This window comes from Trachemys scripta, chromosome 22, assembly GCF_013100865.1.
Source record: "Trachemys scripta elegans isolate TJP31775 chromosome 22, CAS_Tse_1.0, whole genome shotgun sequence".
NCBI classification, from domain to species: Eukaryota; Metazoa; Chordata; order Testudines; family Emydidae; genus Trachemys; species Trachemys scripta.
The window spans coordinates 6,004,468-6,029,054 of NC_048319.1; the positions used below are offsets into that span (position 1 = coordinate 6,004,468).

A 24,587-nucleotide genomic window follows, 5' to 3' on the forward strand; every position below is an offset into this window, starting at 1 on the left:
ACACCCCCGGTAACCCCTCCAGGTCAAGTAAGCCTAGACTTCTGCCGGTGCCTGTGCTGCACCCGCTCCATGGAGAGGGGCCTTCAGCCTCCAGCCATACTCATCAGAACTGTGCTCATACAGAACACCCACAACCCAGTGTTCAGTCACCCTCCGAGGGCCACATGGGCGCCACGGCTCCAGAAGAGGCAGGGGAGAATATGCAATTTTGGACCACTCAAAAGGAACCCAACACTTCACCTTACGTGGGCCTGTGGCAGAGGGGATCCCAGGAGATGCACTCAAGAGACCTAGGGTCTATTCCCAGCCCACGGGGCGAGCTTGAGAAAGTCGCTCTTCGTCGGTACATGCCTCAGTTTTCCCGTCTATAAAATGGGGGATAATATGTACTTCCCTTGGCAAAGTGCTTTGAGATGTACCCATGAAAAGCGCTCTGTAAGAGAAAGGGATGATTATGCAGTGCAAGCCGTAAGCATTTGGGGATTCAAGTCCAACCAGCCCGAAGTCAAGGTCTGACCCCATGTCTCCAAACCACAGCGATCTCTTGAGAGGTGCCAGTGACTGATGCTGAAGGTGGCATTACACTGCAGAGCAGATTAGGCCTGCTGTGATCGCTGCTGGCCTACCGGAAGCTGAAAGCAGGAATCAGAATTCACACAAGCGGGACCAGAAAAAGGAATCATCTTTATTTGTGAAGTTTGTTAACAGATGGAATATTTCAATGCTAACCCAACAACACGGGTGATGAATACAGACTGCGTGGCGCATCCGTCCGCTCGCAGGCGCCTAGTCACAGAGAAACACTGAGATGGCTCGAGCACAAGGAAACGTGCAGTCAATCTGCTCCCTGGCAGATCTGAACATGAGCCCTGCAGCCCAGCAATCACTCCAAGACTCAGCCCCCCCTCCCACCCCCAGTGTAGCGACATTTAAAAAGAGACTAACAAAACAGTGTGAAATAAGTTAACTAGTCACATTTGCTCAATTTCCAGCTTTAAAAGCTACCCCCTAAGTTGTCTTTGTTGTTTAAGAGGGTAAATAAAGCAGCCCTGCTGAGAGAGACAATGGGGCAGGAAGCCCATGAGAGTAGCTGTGGCACTGATCAATTGCGGGGGAGGGAAAGGAGGGGGGGGGTTTCCTGCAGATATCAGAGGATTTCCCACCCAATCCCCAAGGGACGGAGCCAGACACCCCCTTTGGTGCCACAGAGAGGTGGGAGCACACACACCACCCAATCCAAGCTCTGTAAAGTATCTCTTCTAGCCGTACATAACTGGCTTCCCACCCCTTTGGGTCAGATCAGGTCTCCTCTGAAAGGTCATTGAAACAGTTTCTCCCTGACATGCACAAAACAGGGCAGGATGACAGGGCTCCTAGGAAGACACGGCATGCGGGCTGCGTCCAAGGTTCATGCTCGCCTACATGGAGACGTCAGTTCTCTCTTTAGCTCCCTGCAGGGCCTCCGACCAGAAATCAGGAAAGCGGGGCAGAGGCACTGACTCCTGGAAGCGCAGTGTCTGCAGACACACTCCAACCCCTCCCCGCACACCTCCTTCTACCCCAATTAACTTTACACACTGCATAAAGCCAGCAAGACACCACACAGGTCACGCTCCCACCTCACCCCAACACTGAGATATAGGACAAAAAAGACAGCCAGTGACCAAAGACTACCAGCAACAAAGGGACTAAGTTTACAGGTAGAAAACCCCTCCCACTGCTCTTTTTAAAAAAAGTGTATATTTTAGAAGCTACAACTTAAGTTTGTTTCTTTAAAAAGTGAAGTAACTGAATTGCAAGGACGCCCTAGGATATTCTTGATGCTACTTTGCAAAACAAAACATCCAGGTGATCTTCTCAGCTACACACCACCTGACAGGAGAGAGAGAAGCCAGTTAGCCATTGCTGGGACGTCCCCAACCCAGGCAGTTTTATTCCAGACAGCTAAGGGGGTGCTGCACTCGTAGGCAGTACAGTGGTTTAAATGGTACAGCCAGAGGGAAGATGGCCTAGTGGCGAAGACATCGGACTGGGACTCAGGAGTTCAAGGCTCAACTCCCAGTTCTGTCTGTGTGCGCGTGCTGGCAAATCACATAGGATCTGTCTACACAGCAGTGGGGAGGGTAAACAATCACTCACTAGCTGTGCTCCAGGCAGCAGGCTAGAAACTGCATGGCTGCAGCGGCATGGGCTAATCAACTGAATACAATCCCCTGGTTCTACACACTGATGCGGCTAGTCTGAGCTGCCGCCCGTGTGCGAGCTCAAGATGGGCTCGCATGTTGGCTCACCTGCACTGGGAAGCACCCCCCAAGCTGTGGCACAGACGCGCCCTAAGGCCTTGTCTACACTACGAAGTTTTGTTGGCAAAAGTCACGTTGCTTTAATTAAAATCGCCGTCGCAGGGCCACACTAGCTCCTTGTGTGGGCAGAGCGCATCCACATGCACAGCTCTTGCAAGGACACAGAGCAATGCACTGTGGTAGCGATCCCACTGCACAACTGGCCACAGAGCGCTTTGGGAAGGGTTTGCAATGCCTCATGGGGCAGAGACAGCGTCACATGATGCAGGTTTCTCAATCCCATGGTTCCAGGGGCATCCTAGTAGATTGCCAGCTGCTTTTTCAACTGAAGTGTGTGGAGGAATGTCAAAGCAGCCCCATGCAGCGTATACAACTTTTGTTGGCAACATAGTGTAGACAAGGCCTAAGTCATGGGTCTCAAACACGCGGCCCAGGGGCCGCATGCGACACGCGGAGCTCTTCCCTGCGGCCCGCCAAGCTCCCCATGCGCGCCCCCCCCCCCCCCCCCCCTCCCCCCCCCCCCCCCACCCCCCCCCCCCCCCCCCCCCCGAGTTATTTTATGTGGCAGCTAAGCTCCCTGCTCCCCAATGTTTGGGGCCGGGTCTCTCCCCCGGCCCCGCTTGCCACCCCCATGCACCTCCCCCGAGTGCCCCGGCCTCACCTCTGCACCCCCTCCTAACCCCAAACTCCATCCCAGGGCCTGCATCCCCACCCCCTGCCCCAGCCCGGAGCTTTCACCCAGCACCCAAACTCCATCCCAGAGTCTGCACCCCAGACCCCCCACCCCCACCCAAACTCCCTCCCAGAACCTTAGGTAGGTGGGGGTGGAGTTTGGGGGAGGGCAGGTTCTGGGTACCACCAAAAATTCTACAAACCTGCCACTCCTGGAAGAGGTAGAGCAGTGGTGGTGCAGCCCAGTGCAGTGGGGTCTTTAACAGAAGTAAATCTAGCTAAGTGCATGTTTTGTCCTTTGAGTGAGGTGCATTACTGAGTGTATATATTTTATTAAAACCGCTTGGAAATGACTTGTTGTAGGAGCAGCAGTGATCTGTATGCTCTGTATAATGCTTAGCACTTTCCAGGAGGGAGGGAAGGAGGAGCACGCTCAGGGGAGGGGGAAAAGAGACAGGGCAGGGACGGGACCTCATGGAAGGGGTGGAGTGGGGCGGGGCTGGGGCCAGCAAGTGGGGGGGGGAAAGGGAGTGGGTGGATGGGTGTCAGTTAATGCGGCCCTCGGGCCAATGCACTAGTCCTCATGTGGCCCTTGTGGTCATTTGAGTTTGAGACCCCTGGCCTAAGTCTTCGCTCCCTCTCCAAGATGGAGAGGATCATCCTTTCTCCCACCTTTTGTCTACTTAGATTCCTCAGGGCAGTGACCGCGTTACTCTGCCACTGTGCCTAGCACAGGCGTTGTTATAACTGGCAACTGTTAGAGTCCGTTTAAGGCCAGAAGGGACCACCAGATCATCTAGCTTGACCGCCTGTGTATCACAGGCCACCAACACCACCCAGCACTTGCACGCTAAACCCAACAACTGAAACAAGACCCAAGTATTATAGCCCATCAGAGACTAGATTATGACGTCACAGGCAGAGAACAGGAAAGACGGAGGCACACCACTGCCTGAGGCCCTGCAGTTGGGCAAAGGAGCTTAAGTGAGGAGCCTTTCCCCAGTGTTAATGATCTGGGCTATTCACATGAGGGGCAAGGGGTTTTTGTTTTTGTTTTTAACCAGTGTCCCTTTGATACAATGGCTCCAAATCAGCAGCATATGGACCCCTGCGAAGCCGTAAGTACCCGCTGTTTCCCATTTCCTCCCTCCCATTTCCTGCTGCCCATCTGCATCCACTAGCTCCCAATGGGCGATGCCAGACCCCACAATCCGTTACCCAGGGCTGGAGCTGCCTATGCTTCCAGCAAGAGGCGTTCAGCTGGTGGTGGGGAACACCGGGGGGCAGAGGCAAGGCCTCGGCACTGGTTGGGAGAGCAAACTACACCACGTTCTGCAAAGTGCAGACAGCTGAGGGTTGAGGTGGTTGCCGAGATGCCTCACCTGGCCGCCCGCTCCTAGTTAGCATTTCTCTGGCGGACGTTCTTGTCCTTGTGGTTTGGGGGATTGCTTTTCCTGGGAAAAGGGGGAGAGAGAAGGCAGTGAGAGGAGAGCCAGGACTTCCTAGCACAACAAAGAAGAAACTGCCTGGCTGCGTAGAGAGCTAAGGGGCCAACTCCCTCCTCACTGATGAAGCACGGGTCTAAAGTGGACAGATGTAAAGACAGGCATCCAAGACACAGCGAGATACGGTTATGAGCCATCTGAACACAAAAGAAGCTACTATTCCCAACTGAACACCGTGAACAAAGACCACACTGAGGACAAGCCGCTGGAAGGCGTTTCTGGTAGCTGGTTGGCTCACTAGGGCAGCGGCTCTCAACCTTTCCAGACTACTAAACTCCTTTCCGGAGGCTGATTTGTCTTGCATACCCCAAGTTCCACCTCACTTAAAAACGACGCGCTTACAAAAATCAGACAAACATTCAAAAGTGTCCCAGCGCGCTAGTACTGAACCATGGCTGACTCTCTCATTTCTACCATACAATTACAAAAATCAATCCATTGGAATAGAAATACTGTACTTGCATTTCAGTGTGCAGGATTCAGAACAGTATGAACAAGTCATGACATTTTAGTCTGTCCTGACTTTGCTAATGCCTTTTCTGTAGCCTGTTGTAAAAGTAGGCAAATAGCTAGATGAGCTGATGACCTCTGTGGCCTGCCTGGGGTCCGTGTCCCCCTGGTTGAGAACCACTGCACTAGGGCACTAGCCAGTTTGTTCATGCCCACAAGTATGCAAAGCACATCACTGCATCTGTGCCAACATGTCATATAATAAGAGAGCTGGTACTCACAGTGGTGCGGACCCTCCATCATCATCTTCAGGCCCAGGATCGCATGGTAAGAAGGAAAAAGAAAGGTCAGGATGCAGCCTTTAGCCAAACATCACGTCCTGTACACCACACCCAGCCACCGGTCCCCGAACCTTAAGAGCCAGCATTCTGAACAGGCCTTTCTATATAGGCTGCTGCATATTGGCGGAGATTACCGTTAAGATGCCATCCCACCCTGAGCTCCCAACAGGCAATATAGCTGTCACTTCAGCAGGGTCTAGGGATGTGAATTTAAGGCCAGAAGCAGCAAGAGCTGTATTGTTCCTACGTGGTCACCTGTTTTTTGGCAAGTAGTGGGCTTGGCTGTCCCAGGGATGTCCCTTTCTGCCAAGGACAACTAAACTTCACCCCCAACCGGGAGGAATTCTTGTACCACATTAACGGAGGTGGATCTGAAGGCCACACTGCTGGGGATCCATGAAGCAATGGCTGGGCAGCTGTTTACTACTTCAGCATGCTAGGCATAAAAATCAACCCTCAGTCACTCCCAAGAAGTACAATTCCTCTTTGGCCCAGAGCTGGAGTGACTTGCGCAAGCCAATAGCAGAGCCACAATTACACATTTCCTGCCACAAATACCGCAACCCCGTTGATCCGGCCGAACGTCCCAGAGCCCAAGCACTAACGCACACAGACCCTGACAGCAAGCGAAGATTGCATTAAATTAAACAGGAGACTTTCAGGGAAGTAGGGGGGAGCAGAGCCCCCGCCCTATACACATTCTGCCAAACACCGTGCGCTGGCTACGTCAACAGCACTGTAACTAGGGAAAGACATCTCTGGTGTCACCTGACTCGCTCAGACCTTTCACCAGTTCATTGGCATCTGCCACCCTCTAACAGGAGAGGGCTGTGTGCCATCGTTTCCATGGCCCACACTTCCCCCACGTGCCGCCCAGCGGTAAGGCCTAGGGGACTGCAGTGGGGCACTCTGAAGATTATACGCAGCTGGTGAGAGGACTGATGCAGAGGGACAGCTGGAGCTGTCTCTTCCACTTACCATGTGAGGTCCCACCCAGCAGCAGAGGAGGGAAGAGAGCGGAAAGATAATGCCAGCAGGGACATTGGTCACAGCCATGTTCTCAGCCATCCCAGAAACCCACCACCACATAACCTTCCGGGGCAAGCCTTTGAGCTGGCTTGGGATAAGCTTCTTGCAAGTCCCTTCATCAGAGGGCCAGAGTTTGAGGCATCTTTGTACAGAGCCAGAACTGACTGGTCTGCAGCTAGTTTTTAGGAATCTATAATCCCCCTTTCAGAAGTTCTTGGTAACGTCTGCTCAAGGGTTTCCGATCAGATGACCCACATTACAAGTCGCTGAGTAATTCTTCTCGGGGAATTGATGCCGGAGCCAGAAAAAAAGGATTGGGCCCACTAGAGAAATGGACCCGGCCGCCAGGCTGGCCGCCCTGGGCTCACCCTCCCCGGCCGCAGCGAGGGACTGCCTCCCGGCCAACAGGATCGGGCCCACGGAAGTCTGGGGTGAAAAAAATTGCCCCACGCCTCCGAGGAGCGCTGCCCGGGCGGGCCAGGCCCCGGAGCTCGAAAAAGGAAAAAAGGATCGGGCCCACTAGAGACAGGGACGGACGATGGCCTCCATTGCCCTCAGCCGATCGAAAGGGAGTTGGGTTCAGATCCCCGAATCCGGAGTGGCGGAGATCAATGGGTTGACCTGGTGGCCGGTTTGCTTTCTGGCCCGGGTGTCACCCCACTCCGAGGGCAGCACGGCAGTGGTCCTGAGGACCACAGAGGGGGGCTTAATAGTAGAGACAGAGCAGGTCCGGGGGAGGCTTAATAGTCTTAGTGATTGGCTACTACCAACGTAACATCACTGTGTTAGGAAGAGATGAGGAGGATCTCAGCCTCCTGGCTATGATCAGGGATGAGTTTAGCCAACACAGGTCCAATCAGAGGCTGTATCTATCCCTGGCTGGGGCAGGAGGCACCGAGCAGAGCGGTTTTCCCCTTTAACATCTGATCAGAAACCCCTCCGGCAGTATCTCTGCAAGCGGGGAAGCCCCCTCTGAAATCAAGATACTTTCATCCCCACCCTACCCAGAACTGTTACACCCATATGCTGCAGAGTCCCTGGGTTAGACGCGACCCCTAAACTCCAGGTGCACCTTACCATCAAGGACCTCATCCGGCTTTCTCCTTTTCTCATAGATGAAGATGATGGTGACAAGAACCAGCACCTCGGCCACAATGCCCAGGAAGGGCCAGAGCGCTGCCAGGCGGCTACGAACCCGCAGTTCCACAACGGTGCCGTTGGTGCCCAACTCATTGGTGGCGTTGCAGCCGTACTTGCCCGGGTCCTTCTCGATGTCCAGGTTAGCAACGCGCAGCTCTGTCTTGTTCTCACTGGACTTGATGATGAACCGCTCTGTGCCATTGATGATGGGCTGGAAGCGGGGGAAAGAAGTGAATGATTGGGGCAGCCTCTTGTGACTGGACCACTAGCAACTCCACCCCACACCGCCCTGCCTCACTCACTGAGGCACCTCTAGAACTGCCTATCTCAGGATTACAGCTCCAGGTGAGGGATAAGCTCCACCCTCCCTCCCACTCCTCCGGGAAGAGATGTCCCCCCCAAATGCTCACCTCATTCGCATTGTTTATGATCTTGTACCAGGTCCACTGACTAACAGGAGGATAAGAGTTACTCTTGCAGATCAGAACGCCGGTGTCCCCCTCGTTCCCATGCTCGGATTTCTTGTAGGCCATCACATGTGGCTTAACTGCAGAGAAAGGCAGCTCAGACGAGGGATTTGGCCAGCCTGATTGGGCTGCAAGTGCTGTAGGCCAGCTAGCCAGCATCATCGGCAAGGTAGCCATAGGTTTGTATGTCAGCCCGAGAAACAGGCCTCTGGCTCCCATTCCTTCTCTCAAAAGACCCAGCATTCGAGGCGCTTCCCAAGCAGGCGATGAGAGATTCAGGGCTCAAGACCACCTGATCAGCTATTAGCTATCTTCACCCCCTGCCCATATGCCCACAGGGATCATTCCCTTCGTTCAGGAAGGCAGAGGGTCGATGCATCTTTGGTTCTGCTTCCCCAGGCGGCCAAACTGTTCGGTTTACAAACCGCTTGATCCTAACACTAGAAGAAGCTGCCTAGTAGGAATCTATCCCATTCCTTCCCCGGTTACTACCAGAAGCAGCTGTAAATTGCCAGAGCTGAGCGAGCACATCCGCCCGCCCCCCGTACCCGAGAGGAGATACTAAAAGAGTTACCTGTCACGTACACAGTCCTACTCACAGGGGGGTTCGTTTCGAAGATACACTCGTACACCCCTGAGCTGTCTCCATTCACGTGCCCTATTCTGTAAGGAGAAAGGGACATAAGCAGGAAGATTTAGGGGGACGTCACGGCCTGTCACGCTACCGGGAGCAGGGAGACCATCCCGTCAATAGCTCAGAGGCTGGAAAGGAACAGCCAGCTCCAGGCTGCAGAAAGCAGGGCTGAGCTTTCACTTATGGGCAAGAGAAATAGGCCGACTTTTCTGCTTTGGCACTTCAATTGGAGCTACAAAATATTAAGCCCATCCATATGTTTAGCAGAAGCCCACCTCCCCTGCTCCCCCCTGCCCTTAATCTGTACTGGGCCTAAGGTCTGTCAACACAGCATTGTCCACCCAGGCCAGATTGCTTAATCTTAAATTCCTACCCAGGCAGATGAATCTGTAAACCCACCATCCACCTTTCACTCCTTCCTAGCTCTGCCGCCGTCACCCACCGAGGGTACGCCTACCCTGCCATTAGACACTCGCGGCTGGCCCGTGCCAGTTGACTCAGACTCACGGGGCTTGGCCGGAGGGGCTCGGATTATGGTGTCGACATTCGGGCTTGCGCTGGAGTCCAGGGTCTAGAACTCCGCGAGGTGGTCCGAGCCCCTTAGCCACGCAAGCCGGAGTCAGCTGGCTTGGCCTGGGGTGTCTAATTGCAGCGTAGACACATCCTAGGCAATGACGCTGCGTTTTCTTGACTCTGCAGTTCATGTGGAGCTGTGACTAACAGGACAAAACTGGTCAGCAAAACCAAGGTTCTGAAGCACCAGAAGTGAGGCTGTATTCTGTGTAAACCATCTCCAGCACGCTCCTCTTTCTCTCAGGCAACAAAGGCCTCAGAGGCTAACTTAAAATGAACTCAGCAGAGCAAAGCTAGCACAAGACGTGCAACCAAAAAAAAAAAGTTAAGAACCGAGTTAGCCAGACTCCAGATATGCTGTCCCACCTCTCATGTGGGACATCAACCCCGTGACCGCTCTGCAAATCAGACAGCTAAAGCGGCAGCAGGATGGGTTTAAAAGAAAGTTACTGGCGGAGTGGCTGCTCAGCTCCCGTTCAGAAATGCCCACCAAGCAAGGGCTGCACATGGGGCTATGCGGCGGCTTTCAAAAGTAAGAAAAATCAGATTAGGGCAGAATAATCCCGCCCGAATCCAGACCCTGCCGTTTGTGTCTTGGGGGGTTTGCAGCGACAGGCTTTGATGGATTAAAGCTGCCTCACGACAAACGCTCGATTCTGCAGCGTGGTGATCCCCAACGTGGGGGGCCGAGTTTTAGTGCTGTTATTGCACAGACACAATGGGCGGTTTTGTTAGTTCTGCTGCGCTCGGAGCTTTCCCCCTTCTAAAAGCCACTCGAGCGAAGGAATTGAGGTCACACGAGGGAGGCTGGCTTGGAAATACTTTAATCCTTGTTCAGCTCCCTGTTGCTATGGGGAGAGAGGCACGTCAGCTCTGCCATACAAAAGGACATGATGCCGCTCCGGCTGGCTGGGCCAATGCCAGCAGGGGCTGATGGTAATGAGTCTGGAAAGCTCGTTGCCCCTTTACAATGGGGCTGGTATTCCAGTGCCCACTCAGCCACAGCCTGGGACTAGAAAGGCTGGGGCAGTGACCGTTGTAACTAGCAGGGCAGCTCTCTGGGGACAGCGGACAGGACCCTGGAAGCATACCAGAGGAGGACTGCGCAGGAAAATCTTTCCCGACTCAAGTGCAGACAAACAAAACATATCCTGGAGTCTCCTGCACCACATGTGGCCCTCTGCAGGAGCCGGACAGTTCACTTCCTGTCCAGAGAGTGGGAATGCTGGTTTGGTTTGTCTGCGTGCCTTCGAACACTTGATTTTCATCAAAGCCATTTCCCGAAGCTTATCACACGGAACCTTGCTGACACAGTTCTGTCCAACGTCAACACAGCAGACAAACCAGAAGGAACAAATTTAGGACACTAGAATACATACTTTTAAATATGCCTTTCACCAAGGGGCTCAATGTATTATTCCTACTGGGCAGGTCCCAGTCTCTCTATTGGTGTGAGATCTGACAGTTACCAAGTTGGGACCAGAATCCAGGTTCCTCATCTCTCAGGCCCCCTGACACACGCAGCACCTCTATACAAGGCTGGAGCACTAAAATCCCCCCTGAACTCTCCCAGGCCTGCAGAGGACTTCCTGGCCTTCAGGAGAAGTTTTAGGACTCCAGGGCTGTATCTGAGCACCCCCCGACTGCACTCACGATTGCCGCTTCCGTCCAGGAAATCCAGCAGCGATCCTTTGAATTGTTGCATGAACTCAGTGCGTTTGATCATCAGCCAGTCCATCCCGCTGCATGTTCAGGAGGGATGGGGTGCAGAACTATAGCAGAGGCCAGATATTTAAATAGCCTGAGGCCATGTTACATCTTGTACTGCTATAGTTTAGAAGTGGGAAGGAATTGCCTCTCTGGGGCACACTGGGTGTAATGGGGTTGGGGGAAAGGAAGTAAATTTCCCTGCTCAGTGCTTTAGAAGGCAGGCTTTTTGGTAGCATGAGCATGGTCAAGTTTTCTGCAAACAAGAGGGCCCTGAGCCTCAATGGATCTTAGTCCTGATAGTCCAATGCTGTTATTGTCCCCAAGTTTGGATGCTTCTCTGAAGTCCCTGTCCTATCTTCATAGTTAGTTCCACAACCTTGCCATTTGGGTCTGGCTGACCTGAAGTATCAGCTGCCTTAGACAGAACTTTTCTTGGGACAGACCAGAGCAAGAACAGTATCTCCCCCTCCCCCCCAATGCCCTCAGACACCTACTTGTAGGCGGTGTAGTCAGATATTTCCTTATCGGATGTCAAGATCTTGTCTCCTTTCTTCCACATATGGCCCATGATCGGAGACTGAGAATCGGTTATGTTACAGGAAATCACAACAGCCGAGCCAGAAGTCACATTTGGGGAGGTTTCTACAATGGGATCTGCATTCATAACAAACCTAAGTTAACATGGGGCATTTATATATTTCAGCAGCCATTTCACCTGCCTTAGGACCTTTAAAACAAAGAATATCTATATCACTCACCGTCTCCATGGCAGCTTTTCACTTACCCTCGCAACTTATAAGAAACTGATAAACGGTATCAGCAAGGGAGGTGCAGGAGGAGTCAGACAACCAAGTCTTGAGCACATTTGGCAAAAAGGCAACTATGTTCTCCGCACATCTCTTAGCAGAGCAAGGCAGAATCATTCTCCAAACCGTCTCTAGACGGTTCGGAGCCTCCTGCGCTCTCAGGAGCGGTTGTGTTTTATATTCCATCACAGCTAAGTGCCCATCAAAGCACTTCGTTTTCCATTGCATATCTGAGCAATTACAAGGGGAAAACCCTTTAAGCAGTGTTATCATTCACTCCATTTTTTCATACCTGAATCTGTCAGGGTTTAACAGATTTAATTTCACCTGGTGATTGAACAGAGGACCACAATCCAGTCCCTTTTTTGGATGGAAACACAATGCAAGTCTGAGAGACTGGAATCCAGCCTGCACATCTGAAATCAGTGTAGCTTCACTGACTTGGATGGATTTACACCAGTTTAACAGGAGAATGAGGTCCTGACTCTCCAAAGTCTGACAAGAAAGTTGATCTAACCTGTTGTCACGCAGCTAAGAGATCACTAGTGGAAAAATTCTATTCACAGGGAGAGGAAAGTCTCTGGGAAAACAGTTCAATCAATGGAAACTATTAAGCAGCCAATATAAAACGTGAGGTTTTCTACTCTCCCACCCCACCCCAGCCCTCTCTGAAGGAACATTTTGCACAGGGCTGAAAAGCACTTAGGATGGTAAAAAAAGCTAAGAACTACTCCAGCAGTATTGTCTTCCACTAGATTTCTTTGCATTATCTAGAACATTTGCACTACCTAGAACATACACCACAAATGCTACAACCATTTAGTTCCAATGACTTCAAGAGCCAAGATACCATCTTAAGTAGTGAGGTTAAATTTGATTTCCATGCATTAGTCCAAGTTTCAGCTACCGAGAGGAAAAAGATCTCATCTAGCTCAAAAACTGGACTTTTAACTCTAAGTGAGAGAAAGTTTGGTCACTTCCACAGTACAGATAATTACAGTCACATTATCAGTGTCACACACAGACACATACGGCCATTTCAAAAATGGTTGCATCACCAGAAACTAAAAAAGAATTTGATGCCCACAGCTCATACTGCTAGCAAGGAAGAAAGCGTAAAGCAAGACTGGTCACAGGAGCAGAAGTTGGAAGGAACTGTAGGGAAGGGCTGGTTTGTCAGTGGTGGTTAAGGCAGAGTCTACCAGCAGAATCAAGACTCTGAATTCTGCGAGTCAGCATTGGGACACCGAGGCATCTTAGGACAAGCAGCACATACTAGTTCTTTGGGCTCTGAAAGGTACAGGATGGTCGGACGGTGTTTTGGTGGGAAGTCACAACCCTTTTTGAGCAGGGCCACTGTGGATCAAATCACGGATGGTGAAGGGGATCACAGGAGGGTAGGAGTCTCTCAGTTCTACAGCCAGGACGGGAGGGTGAGGAGAGTTTTCAGGAAGTCACAGGACACAAGTGCGGGGGACAGGCCTGGCAAAACACTCAAGACATCGCCGCGTCTGAACAAGTGCCAAGGCCTCAGTGCGGCCACTCACGTTCGATGACAAAAACGTTAGCCTGGGAACGGATCCACTTGACTTTGGGGCTCTTCGACAAGTGGTTGCGGTCAGGGTCGTTGCTAGCCCGGCACTCATATGTGCCCGAGTCGTTGATCGTGAGGTTTGCGATGTAGATGGTGCTGGTAGAGTGCAGGTTATAGGTGGCGTTGATTTTGACACGGTCCTGCCGTGCACCATCCCAGAGCTGAGCATAGGTCTCGTTCGACTCATCTCCCTCAAACCACCATTGGATCTCAGGGATAGGGTTGCCAATCGCCTCGCAGTGCAATTCCACACTGTCCTCGGTCAGTTTCTTTTGAGACAGTGGTGACTTTATAAAGCCAGCTACGAGTTGGAGAGGTATTAGTGCAAAGCGTTAGTGCAAAGAGAGAATTCAGCCACACAGATTTTAGCTGTTTTAAGAAGGTGCAACATGTTATTGCTTCAGGTAAGCATACCTCCCCCCAACTGCGTGTGTGCTATATCCAGCCACGCTGTTAAGATATAGCGACCCAAGCCAATGCTTTCCACCAGCGCTGCTAGTCTGCCTTTTACAGGCTACTACAGAACCAGAGCCCCCAACCAGCACTGAACAGGGAGCTCAAACACACTACTCAGAGTGGCGCATGCAACACAACAGCCACTGTCTACACACTCTCGCACACTCCATCTGCCCTGCACAGCAATGCTACAAGCCCCTGTCAACTTAATGCAGAGCAAGGAGGCAAATAAAATCAACTGCCTGTGCAAAACGCCCAATGTGTGTGCAGAGCAGATAAGTGTTGCAGTAGGGGTGGAAGAGAAAGCAACCTGAAAGTGTGTTGGAGTTCTTAAATAGTTTGAAAGCTGAGCTGGCAGGACCAGGTATATATTTTTTGCAGCAGAATATGCCTCAGCCTCAGAATCTAAGCTTTGATTTTTAAGAGCGAGAAGCTACGTTTTTAGCCCTTACAGCTGTGAAGGACGTCCCACACATGTGAACAGAGAAACCGAGGCAGTGCTATCGGCACAAGCATGCAGAGAACCTAGACGAGGGAAGCAACAGCTATCCCAATTTGATGGCGGGGACACAGACTCTGGAACCGAATGACAACATGGTTAACTACTTTGCTGTTAGTTGTGCGCTTACCCCTCACTGTTAAATGCAGAGTTGGATATTTTGGAAGGAATTGGTTGGCTAGCATTGAAGGTTACAATGGAATTAAGAGTTTGACCCCCTCTGTGCCGGCCCAGAAGCAGGGGTAAAGAGGAAGAGGTAGTCCCTTCCCCAGTGCCCAAAATACCAGCATCCTGGGTGCCAAGAGACCTCCTCCCAAAGCTTCCAACCACCTTTCATTCATAAGGCTCAAGGCACTTTGAAGGTGGGGGGCACATTATCACCCCCGTTTTGCAGATGGGGAAAGAGACGTCAGAGTTTCAGAGGTTTTTTTGGGCAGGGGAGGGGGAGAAGTGAGAGAGAACATCACTAGCCAAGTTCAGTAGCACAGCTGGGAATAGGACTCTGGTCTCCTGCCTCCAGTCCTGTGCCCTCTCCACTGGACTGGGTGAATTATCTTCGTCACATTTAATTCAGTTACAAAACCACCCCATGTTTCTGGGAGTTTACTGGAAGCTGCCACAGAAGTTTCGATGTGCTGCTGCATGTAGCATAAGTGAGGGGGCCATGCTGCAGAGTTTAGACCCAGTGTGCCACAAGCAGGATGGCTTTAATACAGGGGGTGGCAGCATTTCCATTAGGAAAAAACCCCAAATGATTTCAGGTGATCCTAGGAGAGGCACTCTCTCTTTTACCGAGTCAGGAGCCTAGTTGTGCCACTGCCAGCTTCCACACTAGAGCTGGCAAAACGGATTTATAAAGCGACTTCCAAAATTCTTCCAACTTGGAGAGTGATTATTCAGACAGGCAAGTGAGATGTGTTATCACATTACCCTTTTGCTGTAGAAGGGCAAGAACATTTTGAACCTGGGCTAGTGAATTACGTTGAGTTTGAAAGGCTACAAACACCCTGATCTGAGCAGTCGGTTTACATTTTCTTTTTACTATTACAGCATATGTGCAATGATATGGTCTCTCTTATCACAGTCCAGATTCTTCTCCTAGCTGATCCTGCAAAGAAGTCACAGCCCCGTTGGATAGGACTACTGTGGAAGTGAGGATGGCTGCAGGATCACAGCACCAGAAGAGATCAAACCCTTGATCAACCACAGATTTGGTAAGTCACAAATATGGTAGGAAAATGGATCAAAGGCATGAGATACCCATATGTAGGCACATGAGTTTGATTCAAACAGCTAAAATCCCTCCCATCCCCTTGAAGGTGATCTGGCGAGTGCCCCAAATAACTAGGGGAATGCATCAAGCACAATTTGCCATTAAAAAGATACGCTCTATTTTGATAACCAGGAAAGCGGGCACAAATCAAGCTATTCCAGGTATTCAGTTTTAAGCACGTTTGGATCAAAATGAAAAAAAACCAAACATCTGTAGGTTAGACGAGATTAAGAATTTAATGTAAAATTCTGTTAGTCACTAAGTCTTCTAAACACTCTACAAACTAGCTAATCCCTACGTTACAATTGGGAAAAGCGAGGCAGAAAGGCTGAATGACTTGACCAAGGCTAGAACAAGGGTGAGAGTTCTATGAACTCAGACCACCGTTGGAGTATTAATCTATCACACGATGTGGTCTTTAAAAGAAGGTTTCTTAAAATGTGAGCTTTTCAAGGGTCAGGGGGGAGCCAAGGATTCCGGTTGCTCACCACTTTTTATCCCTAAAAGGATCGTGAATCGTAGCAAACACCTTTTTCAGGGAAGAAGGCTGGACACAAGCCCCTTTAAAACTAGAACCAATCAATAACACACCATGGGCTAAAAATCAGCACTGGTGTAAGCAGATATTGCTCTCATAGTCTTATACAGCAGTTACACCTAGTTATACCAGGGTGAATTGACCCCGTATGTCCACAAGTGACCCACTAGCCCCCAGTCAGATGGACTAAGGGTGAGGAACACAGGCAAGTGAGTAATTTATAATGTAGTAAAGAAGTTTTTGCATAGAGTTCCGTGCTTTATAAAAAGACACGTCCCCACGTTCACCACGTGAGAGACGTGCAAATTCCGTCCTTGCCTTCACACATTCCAAAGTCAGTTGACCACGGTTTAGAATTGACCAAAGCCTGGCTCTCACCCCAGTCACGGTGACCGGGTGGTATTGTTCAGCATTCCCATTACTGCATCATCTGCCAGCCTTCTCGGTGCTAGCTGATCTGTTCTGGTTCAGATATTCTTGCAAACTTGCTCTTAGTCACCCTATTGTGGATTATTTCAGATATTTCAGCTAAGAAAAAAAGGGCAGTTACAAGGTGAGAGTTAATAGCAGCTTTGTAAAGTAGTCATGCAAATTCACCAGCCCAGGCACGAAACTGACTTGCTAACAACTCAAGATACAGAGAATGAAGTAATTTTTACTCAGCACAGGCAAGCTCAACGTTGTACGGTTACATAAGTCAAGGCTACATAGACTCCAGGAGTGGTTAGAGGATAGGAACCTGAACATACTTGTTTCTATTGTGCTCAAGGTAGCAAAGTCCAGAGGAGTCACCTATTTCACCCTTTTCAAGAACTGGAAAGACGGCTCAGCATTGATGGATCTGTAAATTAATAGCCTCACAGCAGTCAGACCTGCCAGATACCGCACCACTCCTGATGATTTGCCTTTAAAATGGCTTACAGACAATCAGTTAACTGTTTGGAGCCAGCAGCTACTGTTCCACTTCAGAGGCAGGTATTGTATAAGGCCTGGTCTAAAATTAAAACATCAGATCGACCCGGCTACACTGCTCAGGGCTGTGAAAAATTTCACACCCCAAGCATGGTGGTAAGGTCGACCTACACAGTTAGGTTAATGGAAGAATTCTTCCACTGAAGTAGCTGAAGCAGATTAACTACAGATGGAAAAGACCCCTTCCGTCAACACAGGAAGTGTCTCTACTATGGCACTACAGTGGCACTACCGTAACAGTGCCACTGTAGTGTAGACATATTCCCCCCCCCCCCCCCCCCACCTCTGCCAAGGCCTATGAGTTGCTATGCAGGAAATAACCTATTTCTAGAGAAGTCATTTCTGGACAGTGAAGAAATACTGAGTGAAATCAGCTAAAACGACCGTGTTGAGTCAGCGGGTTTTCAGGAAGATTGACCAAAAAACTAGGGTTATTTGTGACATATGCATCCTGTACAGTCACTCCAGACTGTGCAGCTCTCACTGCCAGGCCTCCCTACAGGAAAGCAATACACCCTTTATGTAATTAAGTAAACTCCTGAAAAGGGGGACAGGGGGGAGAGAAGAGAGTGTACGTATGTATAACATAGTGTGTGTGTGTGTGTGTATATATATATATATAAATAAAAAGCTCTTTCTAATATGATTTCTGTATGCAATTTTTGTAATAATTTTTGCTGCTCCTACATTTTTAATGCCTGAATGTGGGTACAGTGGAATTTTTCTCCCCTAAAAGGACTCCACAAGATGCATATGTAACAAAGGCATCAGAGGATATTTACTCTCTCCATACACCAAGCTTTGCATACTTCTAGCACTGAGGAACTAATGAGAATCCACTTCTACTATTAAATAAGTAGAGAGCAATTTATACAACTTTGCAAGGTTTTATTCACCTGATCACAAGGGGTAAGTTCGTTCGTGTGTTGTGGCTGGCAATCTCTCTTGATTTTGCAAGACTGCTTGGTTTTGAATCCCAGTCCTGTGATTAAACATTCTTAACTACCTAATTTTGAAGAGTCAAGGAAGCGAACACCATTCTTGTGAGAGCCTGTCCCATTTTAACTACGGCCTGGTTTAAAGGGGGCCATTAAAATAAAGGTTACTGTTACACAGCCAAGTTGACTACTTGCTCAACTATGTGCTCGACAAAATAATCTGTTCCACGATTATCGGTCTTTAAGTTACAGAGCCCCTCATTCACAATTCAGACAGGCTAGAAGCTCAGCAGGTCTGCATTGCTCATGTGACACCCTTCAGTACTTGCAGTAACTAAGTATCGCCCCTCTTGCTTATGAAAGTAACAAAAACCCCTCCGAGCACAAACTGGATGAGCTAGAACATAAGATTGCCATATACTCCCTTGGTGGCTTTCTCTGGAACTGATGAGAGTTCCTGCTGTTCTAGAACATACAGGTACAACTATCATCAACTCACTGGAATAGCAACGTTAACTGCTTGGTTTTCATTGGCCCTGGACTAGGAGGGGTAACAAGCAAGCAAAAGGACAGGACATTCTCTGACAACTGAGAGCTCACGAGTGTACCAGACTCTGCCATTTTACAGCCTGTTCAAACCCTGCTCTGCCCCACAGAAAAAAACCCACAACGTGATAAATAACGTTCTCTACATGAAAGTCACCTTCAACTAAAAACAGACACTCCCTCTGAGCTGGGGGAGGAGCTGCTGCCTTATAACAATCTGGCACATGTATCTGACTGTCCGTCCCCCTTTGGCTAAGCCTAGCAGACATCTGCTAGCCTAGCAGCCCCTCCTCTCCCAGAACAGAATATTGTCTTTTCAGCACTGACGACCCCTTTGCTTATAGGGTTGACGCTTGTTTCACAGTCCAGGAAATGAAATGTGAACGTTCCAGCTACTGATGGAGGCTCTGGTGGAATGTTTTATATAACATCAGTGAGCGTCAATGAGTAACCAAGTGAGAGGTGAGAACACTTCCGGGAGTCAGAATTGCTCAGTCTTCCCCATGAATCTGGCAGAGAACAGCAGGTTCCAAGCATGCACACAAGATACCTCTGTGTGGGATTAGCATTAGCAGATTTTAGAAGGGGACCACCAATTGTTCTGTCCAATAAGAACAGCCAAAAAAATATTTCTTGGCACTGCAAAGTTATAAGGAGAGTCACTATTAACATACAAAAATCTCATTTGTCTAAATCGGTTTTCTTTTAAACCTATCATTACACATGATTAAGGGATTAGAGAGGAAAAATATCTGCTTCCCCTTCCACCCTCATTTTGTTTACTTGGTGTATTGATAGCCCTTTATTTTCCTATTTGTTTGGGTCTCACACAGCCACAAAGGAGGGAAGAGATAAAGCGTGGTTGGAAAGCCAGACTTCGTCAAGGGGGCTCAGTACAGTATTCACACTTTTTAAAAAAGTTAACATACTTATAAAATGTTTAGAGCTTAATTTTGTTCAATAAGGAAAGAGGGAAAGTTCTTCATACAGAATCATAAAGGAATAGGGAGAAGAAAAAACTTGTAAGCATTTGCCCAGATATGCTACTGGAGTTTGTAAGAGCAGCTAAATCCATGTCCTCAATGCAATCAAGATAGTTTTTGACCATTTTTTGTGAGAATCAATGAGTTAGACCTGAGCATTTTGAGTCATTTCTCTCACTTACACACCCATCACTACAGACCAGCAAACCAGCCTGTCAGACATTTCTATATTTGCTGCTTTCAAGTTAATGTCCCATTAACAGAATCAAGCCATAAATGGAAGGCTACTAAGCTCCATTTAAAGATTCTGTTTTGAGCCAGACTCACTCTGTAACCTTTAAAGTCCTAAGGAAAGAAGCCAGGACGTAACGATACTGACACACCACACAGTTCTCAGAGCAACAAGCTACTGAGCTGCCCAAATAGGGGCCTGAATTATCCTACTAAACTCTTTTTTTCAGGGCTTTGCCTAGTGCTGGCACCCTAGCTGACATGAGACGCGGTGCCCCATGGTCTCATTCCTTGGGAAAGAAGGAACTGGAAACACAAAGTTCAAGAAAATCCACATCATTGCAGAAACCCACTATGGTTAAGGGGGCACTGCAGAACTGACTGGTTTGTTAAAGAATCTCCCTCAAAGCCTTCTTGAGGTTAAAAAATGTTAGCTACAGCATGAGGCTTTGATGGAGAGTAGGGAAGGAAAGAAGTTGCCTGTACAGAGACCCCTCTATTGAAGCAAAAAAACCAAAACAGCTGCACAGACAAAGCCTAATAGCAACAGAACAAGTTTACAGCAAGACCAATACTTGACAAATTACATCACTGAACAACACCGGCATCAAAAATCAGATGTAAACTGACCAAAGGGACAGACATGTGACTATAGAAGACCAGCTGGGAAAGTTCCATATTACTGACAGGTTGCCTAGAAGCGCCAGTTGCTTGCCAGGCCATTGTACTTTGAAGCACCTGAAAGAGGACAAATTCATCTGCAGGAGAGAAGATATACACTAGCCAAAGGTTACTGCTTTGCCAGGGTGGGGGGAGACGGGGACCGAGGGGTGTTCGTGTCTCAACTCTGATTTCTGAAGCATCTCATGGGAAATCCGATCTTTACATACAGCACAAACATTAGCCGGTCACATACTACATATGGGCCACAGACTACCTTGATTTCGAAAAGCAGTGCTAGGTATTAAAGTGTAGGGTTAGTGTCAGTCCTTTCTAGAAAAATTCAAGCTCACTAGAGATGCATACAACATGGGGAGGGAGGAATGCAAATACCCCATATGTAGCCCAGAACACCAGCTGTTCTAGTTTAATTTGTTGGACACTGTGTCACAAGCCTTAGGGGATGGAAGATTTTTTGGGGGGGAGGAGGGGGGGGAAGAACCACATACAATTTTCTGCCTTTAATCCTGCTGCGTAAACAAGATGCAGTTTTGCTGTGGGGCACTGAGAGAGCAAAGCCATTTTATTACTACTCATGCATTTCTCTCCCCCATATACTTGCCTCCTCTGATTTTTCATTAGGTACCAAATGTATTTATGATTTAGAAAAACCCACACACAGACCAAAGATCCCACAGCCACACAAGTGTGAAATGGGCAAGACACTATAACTGCAAGCCAACCCTGCAATCCCTGAAGGACAGATGTTTTCCCGTCATTCTGTGCAGCGTTAGGTTGAATTAGAGTCCTGGGTCTTATTTGTTCTCGAAAACCCCTTATAGCCTAAGGCACACCCGTAGCTCTGTGTAAATAAATCCAGCAAACTTCTTTGACAACAGCACAAGAGGTGGGAAACTGAAATGTCACAAAGCAGCAGGAAATGCCAAAGCCTGGCTTATTTACAGTCATATTGCTAGCCATGCCCACCGTCTCACTAGTGCACAGCTTTAACATGGCGACCATACAGGCATTCCTAGGTGTTTATAATGTACCAGCAATACCTAAGAGATATATATGGCAGAATTGTTGCTCCATTAGCAGATTACCAAGTGAAGCCCCATGTACACATTTACAGGGTTTTAAAGTCTAAAGATCAGTTATTACTGAAAAACCTTTTGCGTTGATGAACTTATGCTCTGACAGTAACTAGACTGGCAGCAAGGAACCAGCTTAATTTTCTCTCTATTTTTTGCTTTATTTCAAAATGAACACAGAAATGAGAGAGCATCAAACCAGCTTCACATTAAAAACAGAAAATGCTCATTACAGATTAACCTTTTAAGGGAGAGTTTCCATCAGCAAGCACACTCATGCTCCCAAGGGGAGATGATGGGCTGAGGCAGCTCACAGTACTTCTGGAGTGAATGGAATGGTCCTACACATAACCACTCATCCCATCCACCATTTCCTTGACAACTTTACTCTGGGGACCATCCCCAGGTGGAGAGCTCACCTGGGGGAGACTATGAACACCTGCCTCCCAACACTCCCTCAGATCAGATAGCATCCTGGAACAGTGGTCTCCGCCACACCCCTAATCCCACCCCCACCCTCTTATCATGGGAAATGGTGGTACATGTCCCTAGGGAAGGAGAGTAATCATCCCAGATCTCCCTGTGTTTGGGCACATCCTACCTTCGGGTGAAAGTAAGGAACAGTCCCATATACATCTCCTGCCTGCCCCCCCCCCCCCCAGTGGGATATGCCCTAGACACACACAACAGTCCCAGCTGTAGCTCCCCCATTCTCCTCCCCCAAGATGCCAGGACCCTCACCCAAGGACCATATGTGCCATGCCCCAGGGGGGACTCCCCCTGTTCACATGTGCCCCAGACAAGCTCCCACTCCTTCAGGGTTCCTCTATTCATGCTCAGGAAGTTCCCACCTCATCTTAGCAAGGGTGGGGGGATTCCCTTAAGCTAGTGTGCCTCTCATACCTGAATTCCTCACCACAGTCATTCTGTTCCCAGCCCCCCCCCCATACCTGCCACCACCCACAAGAGCTCCCACCACAGGAGTTCCAGTCTCCCCTCACCAGTGGGGGGCGCCCTCATCAGAGCCCTGGCCGCCTCCCCCACAAGTCTCCTTCCCCCCCACCCCCGGCAAGGTCCCCCACAAGCCTCCCTTTCCCCTAGATCCCCCCCGCCCTTCTGGGTCTCAGTCTCCCCCCCCTTCCCTCCTACTGCAGGGTCCCCCATGGGCTCCAACCAGGGGGGTCCCCCCCTCCCACTGCAGGGTCCACCATGGGCTCCAACCAGGGGGTCCCAGTCTCCCCTCTCCACTCCCACCGTGGGGCCCCCCCCTCCTACTGCGGGGTCCTACATGGGCGCCCACTATGGGGTCCCCCACAGATCTCCCCCTCCCCCAGGCGGAGTCCCAGTCTCCCCTCCACTGCGGGGTCCCCCCCCAGCTTCAGGGTCCCCTACAGGCTCCCCCCCCAGGCTCCCCGTCCCCCCCCCCCCCCGGGGGCCCCAGCCCCCCCCCCGGCTCCTACCTGCCCCGGAGGCGCCTCTCCCGGCGCACAGCAGCGCTCCCAGCAGCACCAGCCCCGTGGCCCCGGCCGCCCCCATCGCCGACGCCGCTCGCTGCTCCACCGGCCCCGCCAAGAGCCGCCCCGCGCGCGCGCCGCCGCGCCAAGTCACCTCACACCCCAGCCACGCCCCCTCCGACGCCCACGGCGGCCAATCACAACGCCGAAGGGGGCGGGGGGGAACGCCCCGCCCACTCTCCCAGGGGCGCTCCGCCCTCTGACCTTCGACAACAGCGAAGGACGGAATCCGGGAGGGGACATGTGACCGTCCGGGCAGTGTCCTGAAGGAGCGGGGAGGGGCGGGGCTGAATGAGGAGCGTCACGTGCGCCTGTAGGGACGAGGGAGAGGGCGCGGTGCAAATGGGGGGGAGGAAGGGCTGCTGCGGGGGTGGGGTAGAAGCAGGCGGGGGTGGGGGAAGGGCAAAGGGAATGGGGGCAGGGGGATGGGGGAAGGGCAAAGGGAATGGGGGCAGGGGGATGAGACATGCAGGGGGTGGGGGAAGGACAAAGGGAATGGGGGCAAGGGGATGAGACAGGCGGGGTGGGGGAAGGGCAAAGGGAATGGGCAGGGGATGGGGGAAGGGCAAAGGGAATGGGGGCAGGGGATGGGGGAAGGGCAAAGGGAATGGGGGCAGGGGGATGGGGGAAGGACAAAGGGAATGGGGGCAGGGGGTGGGGGAAGGACAAAGGGAATGGGGGCAAGGGGAGGAGACAGGCAGAGGGACCACACACTTATGTCTGGGCCTGTCTCCATCACTGCCAAGTGGCTGGTTACTTGCCCCAGGGACAGGGGGTTAGGGTTGCCACTTTCCAATCTCAGAAAACCGAATATCCTAGCCCCACCCCCTTCCCCGAGGCCCCGCCTCCACTTTCTGCATTCCCCCCTCCCTCACTTTCACTGGGCTGGGGGATGCGGGAGGGGACAAGGGCTCTAACTGGGGTGCGGGGGTGCTGGTTCCTGGCCAAAGGAAGTGCAGAGCCAGTGCCCCATGACCCCCCTGTCTAGGAGCCAGACATGCTGTCCCCTTCTGGGGCACAGCGCAGTGTCAGAACAGGTAGGGCCCAGCCTGCCTTAGCCGGGCAGCACCACTGACTGGACTTTTAACAGCCTGGTCAAAAACTGGACACCTGGTCACCCTACAGGGGCTAGTCCCTGCCCCAAGACACTTCAGCTATGTCTACACTGGCGCTTGAACAACAAAACGGTTGTCTTTCAGAGGTGTCAATCCCCTCCACCCCCGAAAGACAAACGTTTTGCTGCAACAAGCGCCAGTGTGAACAGTGCGTTCGTTGGGGGTGAATGTTTTTTGTTGGCAGGAGCCGACAGCCGTGTCACTAAAAGCTGTGTAGTGTAGACAGCCTTACAGACAGTTCAAGTCACAGCAGCAAAGCCCCCTCACCCCCATGCTTTAGAATGAGGCTGACTCACAGCTCCCAAGGGGATAGGCCTCCAAGCAGCGCAACATCTATCCCTTGCCTTGGATGAGTCCAGAGGGAGTATGTGGGGAGAGGGAGAGAGTGGGGGGAAAGCAGAGACTGGGCCTTCACAGTCAGTTTCTCCTGTAGCTCACCCAGCCCACTGAGGCATCGGACTAATGGAGCAGTCCTCGAACCCATGGGAGAATTTCCCTGCCAAAGGAGCAGCTCTATGCTCCCCCGTTCTTGCAGCTCTTGGCA

The 24,587-nt window shown here is 50.7% G+C and overlaps 1 protein-coding gene across 1 annotated transcript; it reads right to left on the reverse strand.

Moving 5' to 3' along the window:
• Nucleotides 1–664: 664 nt before the first annotated feature.
• On the reverse strand, nucleotides 665–22,992 carry BSG (basigin (Ok blood group)). The gene is made up of 9 exons (XM_034755081.1): nucleotides 22,875–22,992; nucleotides 13,178–13,525; nucleotides 11,319–11,478; nucleotides 8,482–8,570; nucleotides 7,851–7,987; nucleotides 7,378–7,651; nucleotides 5,212–5,236; nucleotides 4,358–4,429; nucleotides 665–1,872 (listed from the first exon to the last, which is right to left on the reverse strand). The coding sequence occupies exons 1-8, from the start codon at nucleotides 22,948–22,950 to the stop codon at nucleotides 4,372–4,374; spliced, it is 1,167 nt and encodes a 388-aa protein (XP_034610972.1). The 5' UTR covers nucleotides 22,951–22,992; the 3' UTR covers nucleotides 665–1,872; nucleotides 4,358–4,371.
• Nucleotides 22,993–24,587: the final 1,595 nt, after the last annotated feature.

What these genes read in the sequence shown, in the direction of transcription:
- BSG (XM_034755081.1), bottom strand. Translation starts at nt 22,950, where the DNA reads ATGGGGGCGGCCGGGGCCACGGGGCTGGTGCTGCTGGGAGCGCTGCTG. An exon ending in TAACGTTTTTGTCATCGAAC is followed by an intron (nt 11,479 to 13,177) that starts GTGAGTGGCCGC and finishes TTATGAATGCAG; the next exon opens with ATCCCATTGTAGAAACCTCC. An exon ending in TCATAAACAATGCGAATGAG is followed by an intron (nt 7,652 to 7,850) that starts GTGAGCATTTGG and finishes CCCCGCTTCCAG; the next exon opens with CCCATCATCAATGGCACAGA.